This window comes from Budorcas taxicolor, chromosome 20 (genome assembly GCF_023091745.1).
Source record: "Budorcas taxicolor isolate Tak-1 chromosome 20, Takin1.1, whole genome shotgun sequence".
Classification (NCBI taxonomy): domain Eukaryota; kingdom Metazoa; phylum Chordata; class Mammalia; order Artiodactyla; family Bovidae; genus Budorcas; species Budorcas taxicolor.
This window is the reverse complement of record NC_068929.1, coordinates 74,587,012-74,599,176: the sequence shown is the minus strand read 5'-3', so window position 1 is coordinate 74,599,176 and position 12,165 is coordinate 74,587,012. Positions and strand designations below refer to the sequence as shown.

General features: G+C 47.7%; 1 protein-coding gene across 3 annotated transcripts in view; it reads left to right on the top strand.

Annotated features, from left to right (window-relative positions):
- The window catches only part of EXOC3 (exocyst complex component 3), a 29,340-nt gene that overhangs the window by 2,912 nt on the left and 14,263 nt on the right, over positions 1-12,165 (top strand). For all 3 annotated transcript variants that reach the window (XM_052659089.1, XM_052659087.1, XM_052659088.1), the window contains 2 exons: positions 2,188-2,407; positions 11,389-12,070. In XM_052659089.1, the coding sequence (XP_052515049.1) occupies positions 2,188-2,407; positions 11,389-12,070 (902 nt within the window). The remainder of the gene's footprint in view (positions 1-2,187; positions 2,408-11,388; positions 12,071-12,165) is intronic.

Genomic DNA, 12,165 nt, shown 5'->3' with positions numbered 1-12,165 from the left:
AACACCAAAGGAACAACCCCTTTAAGCATCCAAAAGTGTCCATTTACCTTTTTAAAAAATACTAGCAGAATAACGGTTTTTCTTCTTTAGCAAATGCTCTTCCACCGAGTGTGTCCGGAGAGCATTTTGTTTGGGTCCTTCTAGCACACGCTGTAGTATGCTGACTGTACCAGGTATTCTGTTGGCCTTGTGGGCAGGAAGGAAGAGAACACTACACATTTATTAGTGTGTGTGAAAATGAGACAAGAAAGAAGTCAATCTTTTATGATTTGGATTGGCTTTCAACACAATTCACATGGAGAAATTGGGTTTTATTAAAACAATGCATGCCTGGTATAGCTATAAAAACGTTAAGACCATGGCCTGCTGACTGGCAGCGCAACAGTCTTGAGGATTTAAGAGAGTGCATTTGAGGAAGGTTAATTCTCGCATGGACATGGAACAGCAGACTGATTCCAAATAGGAAAAGGAGTACGTCAAGGCTGTATAGTGTCACCCTGCTTATTTAACTTACATGCAGAGTACATCATTCAGAATGTCAGACTGGATGAAACACAAGCTGGAATCAAGATTGCCAGGAAAAATGTCAATAACCTCAGATATGCAGATGACACCACCCTTATGGCAGAAAGTGAAGAACTAAAGAGCTTCTTGATGCAAGTGAAAAAGGAGAGTGACAAAGTTGGCTTAAAGCTCAACATTCAGAAAACTAAGATCATGGCATCCAGTCCCATCACTTCATGGCAAATAGATGGGGAAACAGTGGCTGACTTTATTTTTCTGGGCTCCAAAATCACTGCAGATGGTGACTGCGGCCATGAAATTAAAAGACGCTGACCCTTGGAAGGAAAGTTATGACCAACCTAGACAGCATATTAAAAAGCAGAGATGTTACTTTGTCAACAAAGGTCCTTCTAGTCAAGACTATGGTGTCATGTATGGTGTGAGAGTTGGACTGTGAAGAAAGCTGAGCAATGAAGAATTGATGCTTTTGAACTGTGGTGTTGGAGAAGACTCTAGCGAGTCCCTTGGACTGCAAGGAGATCCAACCAGTCCATCCTAAAGGAGACCAGTCCTGGGTGTTCATTGGAAGGACGGATGTTGAAGCCGAAACTCCAATCCTTTGGCCACCTGATGCGAAGAACTGACTCATTGGAAAAGACTCTGATGCTGGGAGGGATTGGGGGCAGGAGGAGAAGGGGACGACCGAGGATGAGATGGCTGGATGGCATCACCGACTCGATGGACATGGGTTTGGGTGAACTCTGGGAGTTGGTGATGGTCGGAGGCCTGGCGTGCTGCGGTTCATGGGGTCGCAAAGGGTTGGACATGACTGAGCGACTGAACTGAATTCTTGGACTGATACGGTAGTGAGGTTGCCTGTCCAGTTAAAACATTGGTGCCCAGGTTATGGCGAGTTTGATGAGACAGGATGTGGGTCATTCATTTGCAATAGCAAAGCAGCCAAAGACCTGTTGGACTAACTTGAAGCAGTTTTGTATCAATTTAAAAAATAGTTTAGACCTGCTGCATTTTTATCCGGAATTTTAATCTCTTCTGGAAACTCATGGATAAACTAACAGTTGTGTGGTCTGTTGAAATCATTCGTTATTTCCAAGTGCTACTTACGACTCATAGGTGAACGGTATCCCTGACTCCCGTCTTGCTGCCCTGTCCTTCCCTTCCTGTCCGCACCTCCCTGCTGCTGCTCCTTCATGCTCTCTCCCTCTGACTGACTGTGCAGCTCCCTGGGTGGCACTTCCACGGGCTCCCAGAGTGAGTCTGAACCTCAGATGGGCCAGCTCTGTGTCTGGGGCCCGCCATCCTGGGGCGGAGTCTGGTTCTGCCTGAGTGGCAGGAAAGCCTTCTTCACTTAAGTTAATGACGAGTCCTGCCTGTTTCTCCATTGAGATCAGGCCTGTTAGGAAGCTGAGGATGCCTGCGAGATGGTGTGCAGAGTCCTAGGCGACCATTTAAGGGGGGCCATGGGACCCAGGGCATTCCCACAGTGGAGTCCAGCGTTTTCAGGCCAAGGGCTGCATGAGGAGTGTTGGGAGGTTTTCTCAACAAAGCTTAAAAGCATTACTGTTCTGTTCATTGACTGTCCTCTGTTCCTGCAGCACCTCTCTTCTCCTCTCTGAGCCTCCAGGTCCGGCCTGGCTCTGCTCACCCCGGTGTCTTCCCTAGGCTGCAATCCAGTCACAGTTGGATGGCGTGCGCACGGGCCTGAGCCAGCTCCATAACGCGCTGAACGACGTCAAGGACATCCAGCAGTCCCTGGCGGATGTCAGCAAGGACTGGAGGCAGAGCATCAACACCATCGAGAGCCTCAAGGACGTGAAGGACGCGGTTGTGCGGCACAGCCAGCTCGCTGCCGCCGTGGAGAACCTGAAGAACATCTTCTCAGGTAGCCGCCGGCGGACGCGTGTCTTCGGCCTCCTTGTGTTGCAGGGGTTTTCAGCTGTCCTGGGCGGCGTGTTTTGTGGGCCCGCCCAGAGTGGGTGAGAGGTGTGGTTCCGCCTGCATAGTCAGGGTCTTGTTTCAACGCGGATGGGTGGTCTGCTGAGTGGATGAGGGCTGGTAGAGTGTGGTTCTGAGTCTGTGGGGACCGAGGGACAGATGGAGAGCTGAACACGCGTGCACGGGGAGAGATGCGCGCTCTCCCTCCGCCACAGTGTGGCGCGCGGGAGAGGTCCGTGAGCAGCAGCTCCCAGACAGGAGGCCTTGTGCACAGGCCGGAGGCTGGGGGTGGGCACACCCTGGAGACGCAGCCCCGACGGAGGTCAGGCCTGCAGGAGTCCTTGGGGCCGATTGGGGCGGCGAGGGGGTGGCGGAGGTAGGAGTGGCCCTTTCCGAGCCCTGCCCGGCACCTCGTGGGCATGAAGGAGAGCACCCCGTAGCCCAGTCAGGCCCTGCCAGCCGTCACCAGGGCAGGGGCTCTGCTGTGTCCAGCCAGCCTCCTTGGGCTCTGCCCCCGGGAGCTCGTCCCTCCCCAAGTACCCCCGTCCGAGTCCCCCTCCCCCCGCGCCTTTGTCACAGCCATCAGCATCCCAGCCAGAAACCTCGGGGTGGTCTGGCCCCTTCCCGTCCCTCCTGTGGCATCTGGTCTCTGCGTGTTCATGCTGCTTGGCGCCTGCGTGTAACCTGGTGCGGTTCTTCCCCTCCTCCCACCGCTGTGAACCACGGCACGGGTGGCCCTGTTCCTCTGGGCGCATGTGTCTGGTGGCAGCGTTGTTGAGTACTCGGCCGTCCCTCTGTGCGTTCTCGCCACCCTGGGCCTGACACCTAGGGCTCTGCTCTGCCCCTGTGAGTGGCCCAGCACTGCCCGCTCTGCTGGCCCCTGGCAGCAGTCCCTCCTGGTGACCTTTGGCAGCCTGGAATCGGACCGGCCCCCCTGCCAGGATCTCCTTCATGACGTTTAGAGCCTTCTTAGTTGATTTCCGTCTTACAATTTCTTGTTGACTGTCATTTTCTTCTGGTTTTATAAAATGAACACCAGAAGACTAAAAAGTTAACTTTTCATCCACATGGCATTTGGATCCACATAACCCAAGTGACCAAAAAAACTACCAGTTCATCCACAGAGGTTGAAAATAACGTTCTTCTTTTGATGAAAAGCGAGGCTGTGATGTAGACGTGGTTTTTGTTAGGAGCGTGTTTTTACTGAGAAAATGTTGTGCTTGCTTGTCTTCCTTCAGACTTTTATCATTGCCTGTAATTCTGTAGTGTTATGAACAAAGCCTGTTTTTTCTTCTTTTCCATTCTTAAAAACTATAAAGTATGCACAATATAAAATCTATCATCTTGATCATTTTTAAGTGTACAGTTCTGTAGTATGAGATACTTTCATATCGTTGTGAAGGCATCGTCACAGTCCATCTCAGGGACTGTCTTCATGTTGACAACTGGAACTCTGCACAGAGCTGTGTGTGAAATATGTCTCAGTAAAACTGAAAGAAAACGCCTGAAAGTCTGCAGCCGTTAATGATACTCCCCATGGCCCCTCCGCCAAGCCCTTGCTGGTTATTTAGACTTCCTGTTTCTTGGTGGTTTGGGCTTTGTGTCTCTCGGGACGTGCGCTTCATCCGGTTGCCCAGCTGGGTTGCGTTCGCTCACAGTGCTCTCTCCTAACCCTTTTTTCCCGTAGAGTCGGCCGTAGTGTCCTCGCTTTAACTGTTGAGTCCCCGAGTCGTCTTTTCCCCTTAGTTCATCTGGGTAGGGTTTGTCAGTTGTTAATCTTCTCAAAGAACCACCTTTGCTTTTCTTGATTTTTCTGTTTTGTGTTTAAATTATCTGTTTATCTCTGCTCTAGTCTTATTTCATTTCTTTTGATAGCTTTAGGTTTAGCTTTCTTTCCTTTCAGTTCACTTCAGTCGCCCAGTCGTGTCCGACTCTTTGCAACCCCATGGACTGCAGCGCTCCAGGCCTCCCTGTCCATCACCAACTCCCGGAGTTCACTCAGACTCACGTCCATCGAGTCAGTGATGCCAGCCAGCCCTCTCATCCTCTGTTGTTCTCTTGTCCTCCTGTCTTCAATCTTTCCCAGCATCAGGGTCTTTTCCAGTGAGTTAGTTCTTTGCATCAGGTGGCCAAAGTATTGGAGTTTCAGCTTTAGCATCAGTCCTTCCAATGAGTATTCAGGACTGATTTCCTTTTGGTTTAACTGGTTTGGTCTCCTTGCAGTCCAAGGGACTCTTAAGAGTCTTCTCCGAAACCACAGCTCAGAAGCGTCAGTTCTTCGGTGCTCAGCTTTATGGTCTAACTCTCACACCCATACGTGACCACTGGGAAAACCAGAGCCTTGACTAGACAGGCCTTTGCAAAGTAATGTCTCTGCTTTTGAATATGCTCTCTAGGTCGGTCATAGCGTTTCTTCCAAGGAGCAAGTGTCTTTTAATTTCATGGCTACAGTCACCATCTGCAGTGATTTTGGAGCCCAAGAAAATAAGGTCTGTCACTGTTTTCATTGTTTCCCCATCTATTTCCCATGAAGTGATGGGACCAGATGCCATGATCTCTGTTTTTTGAATGTTGAGTTTTAAGCCAACTTTTTCAGTCTCCTCTTTCACTTTCATCAAGAGGGTCTTTAGTTCTTCTTTGCTTTCTGCCATAAGTGTGGTGTCATCTGCCTATCTGAGGTTATTGATATTTCTCCCAGCAATCTTGATTCCAGCTTGTGCTTCTTCCAGCCCAGCGTTTCTCATGATGTACTCTGCATATTAGTTAAATAAGCAGGGTGACAATATACAGCCTTGACGCACTCCTTTCCCGATTTGGAACCAGTCTGTTGTTCCATGTCCAGTTCTAACTGTTGCTTCCTGACCTGCATACAGATTTCTCAGGAGGCAGGTCAGGTGGTCTGGTATTCCCATCTCTTTTGGAATTTTCCACCGTTTGTTGTGATCCACACAGTCAAAGGCTTTGGCGTAGTCAGTAAAGCAGAAGTAGATGTTTTTCTAGAACTCTCCTGCATTTTCAGTGATCCAGCGGATGTTGGCAATTTGATCTCTGGTTCCTCTGCCTTTTCTAAATCCAGCTTGAACATCTGGAAGTTCTCGGTTCACATACTGTTGAGGTGTGGCTTAGAGAATTTTGAGCGTTACTTTGCTAGTGTGTGAGGTGAGTGCAGTTGTGTGGTAGTTTGAACATTCTTTGGCATTGCTTTTCTTTGGGATTGGGAGAATATTAAAAAAAAAGCTAAGTATAGCTGACTTACCATGTTGTGTTAGTTTCTGGTACACAGCAAAGTGGTTTAGTTACACACATATACGTATGTGTATTCTGTTCTTTTTCGTATTCTTTTCTATTATAGGTGAGGGTTTACCTTATTCTTTTTCTGGTTCCTTAGGTTGTGAAGTTAGGGTGTTGATATGAAATCTTTCTTCCTTTTTAATGTAAGTGTTTATAGCTGTAATTTGCCAATATAGCTGTAATTTCCATCTTCCAGGCCCAGGTATTGAACCTGTGTCTCTTACATTTAACCTGCATTGGCAGGTGGGTTCTGTACCACTATTGTGTTTGCATAAAGACTGCAAAATTTTTTGTTGTAATTCTGTGAAAAGTGCCAGGTAACGTGATAGGATTGCATTGACTCTGTACATTGCTCTTGGTAGTATAGTCATTTTCACAATATTGATTCTTCCTATCCAAGAGCACGGTGCATCTCGACATCTGTGTCGTCTTTGATGTCTTTCCTCACTGCCTTAACAGTGTTCTGCGTAGAGTGTTTGTCTCCTTACTGGCACCCTTGCTCAGTTGGTGAGTGGTGTCCGACTCTTTGCACCCCTGGATTGGAGCGCGCCGGCTTCCCTGGCCTTCACTGTCTCTGGAGTTTGCTCGAACGCGTGTCCGCTGAGTCAGCCATGCTATCCAGCCATCTCCTCTGTCACCCCCTTCCCCTCCTGCCTCAGTTTTTCCTGGAATCAGGGTCTTTTCCAGTGAGCTGGCTCTTCCTGTCAGGTGGCCAAAGCATTGGAGCTTTAGCATCAGTCCTTCCAGTGAATAGTCTGAGCTGATTTCCTTTATTTTATTTTATTTTTTATTTTTACTATAGTTTACTTTTCAATACTGTATTGGTTTTGCCAGACACTGACATGAATCTGCCACAGGTGTACATGAGTTCCCAATCCTGAACCCCCCTCCCACCTCCCACCCCGTATCATCTCTCTGGACCATCCCCGTGTGATTTCCTTTAGAATTGACTGGTTCAATCTCCTTGCAGTCCACCCACCGTGACTAGTCACTCAGTCTTGTTCAACTTTTTGTGACCTCCCTGGACTGTAGCCCACCAGGCTCCTCTGTCCATGGAATCTCCCAGCCAAGAATACTGGAATGGGTTGCCATTTCCTCCTCCCGAGGATCTTTCTGGCCCAGGGATCGAACCTGGGTCTCTTGCATTGCAGTTGCTTTACCATCTGAGCCAGCAGGAAAGCCCCCGTGCACTCCAGGGGTCGCTCAAGAGTCTTTTCCAGTACAGTTCGAAAGCCTCAGCTCTCTGGCATCAGTCTTCTTTATGGCCCAGCCCTCACATCCATACACGTGACTTCTGGAAAACCACAGCTTTGACTAGACGACCTTTGTTGGCAAAGTGATGTCTCTGCTTTTTAATACGCTGTTTAGGTTTGTCATAGCTTTTCTTCCAAGGAGCAAGTGTCTTTTAATTTCGTGGCTGCAGTCACCATCTGCCTTGATTTTGGAGCCCAGAAAAATAAAAAATTTGTCACTGTTTGTACTGTTTCCCCATCTATTTGCCATGAAGTGATGGGACCAGGTGCTATGAACTTAGTCTTTTGAATGTTGCATTTTAAGCCAGCTTTTTCTCTCTCCTCTTTCGCTTTCATCAAGAGGCTTCTCAGTTCCTTTTCACTTTCTGCCATAAGGGTGGTGTCATCTGCATATCTGAGGTTATTGATATTTCTCCTGGCAATCTTGATTCCAGCTTGTGCTTCATCCAGACTGGCATTTTGCATGATATACTCTGCATAGAAGCTAAATAAGCAGGGTGACAATATGCAGCCTCGATGTGCTCCTTTCCCAATTTTGAACTAGACTGATGGATGTTCCATGTCTGGTTCTAGCTGTTGCTTCGTGACCTGCACACTGGTTTCTCAGGAGACAGGAAAGGAGTTCTGGTATTTCCATTTCTTGAAGGATTTTCCACAGTTTGTTGTGCTCCACAGTCAGAAGTCTTTGGCATAGAGAAGAAGTAGATGTTCTTTTGGAACTCTCTTGCTTTCTCTGTGGTCCAACAAATGTTGGCAATTTGATCTCTGGTTCCTCTGCCTTTTCTAAATCCAGCTTGAACATCTGGAAGTTCTTGGTTTACGTACTACTGAAGCCTAGCTTGAAGGATTTTGAGCGTTATTTTACTAGCATGTGAAATGAGTGCAATTATTTCATATTTTGAACATTCTTTGGCATTGCCCTTTAGAATTGGAATGAACACTGACCTTTTCCAGTCCTGTGGCCACTGCTGAGTTTTCCAAATTTGCTGGCATATGGAGGACAGCACTTTCACAGCATCATCTTTTAGGATTTTCAGTAGCTCAGCTGGAATTCCATCACCTCCACTAGCTTTGTTTGTAGTGATGCTTCCTAAGGCCCATTTGACTCCACATTCCAGGATGTCTGGCTCTAGGTGAGTGACCACACCATCGTTGTTATCCAGGTCATTAAGACCTTTTTTGTACAGTTCTTTGTATTCTTGCCACCTCTTCTTAGTCTAGTTTGCTTCTGTAGGTGCTTGCTGTTTCTGCCCTTTGTCGTACCCATCTTTGCATGAAGTGTTCCCTTGGTATCTCCAGTTTTTGTGAAGAGATTACTAAATCCCATTCTATTGTTTTCTTCTGTTTTTTTTTGCATTGTTCACTTAAGGCTTTCTCCTGTCTCCTGGCTCTTCTTGGGAACTCTGCATTCCGTTGCGTATATCTTTCCATTTCTCCTTTGCCATTCACTTCTCTTCTCATCTCAGCTATTTGTAAGGCCTCCTCAGACAACCACTTTGCCTTGTTGCAGTTCTTTTTTTTGTCTCCTTCGATTGATTTATTCGTATGTATTTTGTTCTTTGGATAAAATGATAAATGAGATTGTTTCCTTAATAATTCAAGAGATTTCTGTCATTAATTTTGTATCCTGCAACTTTACCAAATTCATTGATTAGCTCTAATTGATGGCATCTTCAGGACTTTCTGTGAATATAATAGTGTTATGTCATCTGCAGACAGTGACGGTTTTACATCTTCTTTTCCAATTTGGATTCTTTTTATTTCTTTTTCTTCTCTGATTGCCCTGGCTAGGACTTTGCAAATTGAGTTGAATAATAGTGGTGAGAGTGGGCACCCTTGTCTTGTTCCTAGAGGAAATGCTTTCGGTTTCTCCACCTTTGAGAATGTGGGTTGCTGCGGGTGTGCTGTATGTGGCCTGTACCATGTTGAGGTAGGTTCCCTCTTTGCCCGCCTTCTGGAGAGTTTTTATCTTAAATGGGTTTTGAATTTTATCAGAACCTTTTTCTGCATCTATTGAGAGGATCATACGAATTTTATTCTTTAATTTGTTAATATGGTGCATGACATTAATTGATTTGCATATATGAAGAATCTTTGCATCCCAGAGATAACTCCAACTTGGTCATGGTGAATGATGCTTCTAATGCATTGTGGGATTCTGTTTGCTAGTATTTTGTTAAGGATTTTTGCATCTATGTTTATAAGTGATATTGGTCTGTAATTTTTTTTATTAAACTTTGATTTTGGTATCAGGGTGATGATGGCTTCGTAGAATGAATTTGAAAGTGTTCCTCCCTCTGCAATTATTTGAAAGGGTTTGAGAAGGATGAGTGTTAGCTCTTCTCTAAATGTTTGGTAGAATTTGCCTGAGAGGCTATCTGGTTCTGGACTTCTGTTTGTTGAAAGATTTTTAATTATAGTTTCAATTTCATCACTTATGACTGGTTTGTTATATTGTTTGCTTCTTCTTGGCTCAGTGTTAGAAGGTTACACCTTTCTAAGAATTTGTTCACTTCTAGATTTTGCATTTTATTGACGTATAGTTGGTGACAGTAGTCTCATGATCTTTGTATTTCTGCATCGTCAGTTGTATTAATCATTTCTCCATTTTCATTTCTAATTCTTTTATTTGAATCCTCTCCCTTTTTTCCGTGATGAGCCTGGCTGAAGGTTTATCAATTTTGTTTGTCTTCTCAAAGAATTAGCTTTTAGTTTCATTGAGTTTTGCTATTATTTTCTTCATTTCATTTATTTCTTTGATTTTTATAATTTCTTTTCTCTAGTAACTTTGGGTTTTGTTTATTCTTTCTCCAGTTGCTTTCGGTGTGAGGTTAGGTTGTTTGTTTAAGACTTTTCTTGACTCCTGAGATAGGGCTGAATTTCTACAAACTTCCTCTTAGAACTGCTCTGCTCTTGCCGCATCCCTTAGGTTTGGGTGGCTGTGTTTTTGTCTTTATCTGTTTCTGTGTGTTTTTTAATTTCCTCAGTGATTTCTCAGTTATTTAGTAACATGTTGTTTAGCCACCATGTGTTTATGTTGTTTGCAGTTTTTTCTGTGATTTATTTCTAATCTATAACCTTCTGGTCAGAAAAGATACTTGGTACTATTTCAGTTTTCTTAAATTCACCAGGGCTTGGTTCGTGACCCACTAGGTGGCACTAGTGGTAAAGAACCCGCCCACCAGTGCAGACTTGACCCCTGGTCGGGAAGCTCCCCTGGAGGAGGGCATGGCAACCCACTCCAGTGTTCTTGCCTGGAGAATCTCGTGGACGGAGGACCTGGCGGGCTGCAGGCCATAGGGTCACAGAGAGTGGGCATGGATGCGGGGGCTTCGCCGGCACGTGTGACCTGTCCTGGAGAGCGTCCTGTGTGCATGTGAGAGGAGGGCGTGTTCTGCGCTCAGATGGAATGCACTGTGAATGTGAAATGTTTTAAGATAGTAAAAGAATAAAATGTGACACAGAGACGTGAAGTGAGCAAATGGCGTTGGGAAAGTGGCGCCAGTACGCTTGCTTGATGCAGGATCGCTGCAGACCTCCAGCTGGTGGACACACGGCCCCCGGGAGGCAAGTGTGCCCGCCGCTCGCCGCCTCGGCTCCCGCGTGTGCCCTCGGGTCAGCCCAGCGGAGAAACACAAGCCCTGGAGGCTCTGTCCCCTGTTCTCTAGTGTTTTTTTCCTTTTGAGCCTCATGACTGATAATTTTCTTTGTCCTATCTTCAAGTTTGCTGATTCATTCTTCTGCTCCCTCAAGTCTGTTTTGAGAGCCTGAAGTGGATTTCTCGTTCAGCTTCCCTTCTGCCCACGTCTGCCTGCGGTCCTTTGAGCGTGTTGCAGAGCTTGTCTTAGGGCCCTTGTCTGGTCCACTGTCTAGTCCTCAGGGATGGCTTGTTTGTTTGTTTTTTTGACTCCCTCTTCTCTCCTGCGACTTTGTTTGCCTTGTGCTGTTGTGGAGCAGTGGGCATTTGACTCTAATTAGCGCGTAGCTCTGGAAGTCAGATGCCCCTCTTTGCCAGGGTGTGCTGATTTTATTCAGTATTCTTGCTGTTTTGACTGGCTTAGGCTAGCTCTCTTTTGAGGACCAGGCTGGCGTGTAAACGTAGTCTTCTCAGGTCTTTCTGAGCCTGTGCCTCTCCTGGTCATTTGCAGTCAGCTCCTACTTTCGGACTGTGCTGACAGCTGAAACACTGCTCATGCCTTTCCCTGGAAGGTGGGAGCCTTCAGTGGCCTCCACAGCCCCGCAGTGTGGCCCCTCACCCGAGTCCTCTGCGTGTGGTGGTTGTCCAGTGGGGGCGGGTTCCTGGCTGTCCTTGCCTGCCGCCGTCCTGGCACCCCATGCTGTCCCGCGTGGGCGTTTCACGGTGCCGTCTTTGCCTTCCCCCCAGTGCCCGAGATCGTGAGGGAGACGCAGGACCTCATCGAGCACGGGGAGCTGCTGCAGGCCCACCGGAAGCTGATGGACCTGGAGTGCTCCCGGGACGGGCTGATGTATGAGCAGTACCGCATGGACAGCGGGAACACGCGTGACATGGCCCTCATCCACAGCTACTTTGGGAGCACGCAGGTGCTGTCCGACGAGTTGGCCAAGCAGCTGTGGATGGTGCTGCAGAGGTCACTGGTCACCGTGCGCCGCGACCCCACCTTGCTCGTCTCTGTCGTCAGGATCATCGAGAGGGAAGAGAAGATTGACCGGCGCACACTCGACCGGAAAAGGCAGACTGGCTTCGTGCCTCCCGGGAGACCCAAGAACTGGAAGGAGAAGATGTTCACCATCCTGGACAGAACAGTTACCACCAGGATCGAGGGCACGCAGGCGGACACCAGGGAGTCGGACAGGATGTGGCTCGTGCGCCACCTGGAGATCATACGGAAGTACGTGCTGGACGACCTCACTGTTGCCAAGAACCTGCTGGCGCAGTGCTTCCCGCCGCACTATGAGATCTTCCGGAGCCTGCTGCGCACCTACCACCAGGCCCTGAGCGCGCGCATGCAGGACCTTGCAGCAGAGGACCTGGAAGCAAATGAGATCGTCAGCCTGCTGACCTGGGTTTTGAACACTTACACCAGGTAACTCCCCCTTCACACCCAGCGTCTCCTGTTCCATAGGCCGCTGGCAGTCTGCACAGCTGCTGGGTCCTTGACCGAGGGCAGGCACCTGGCAC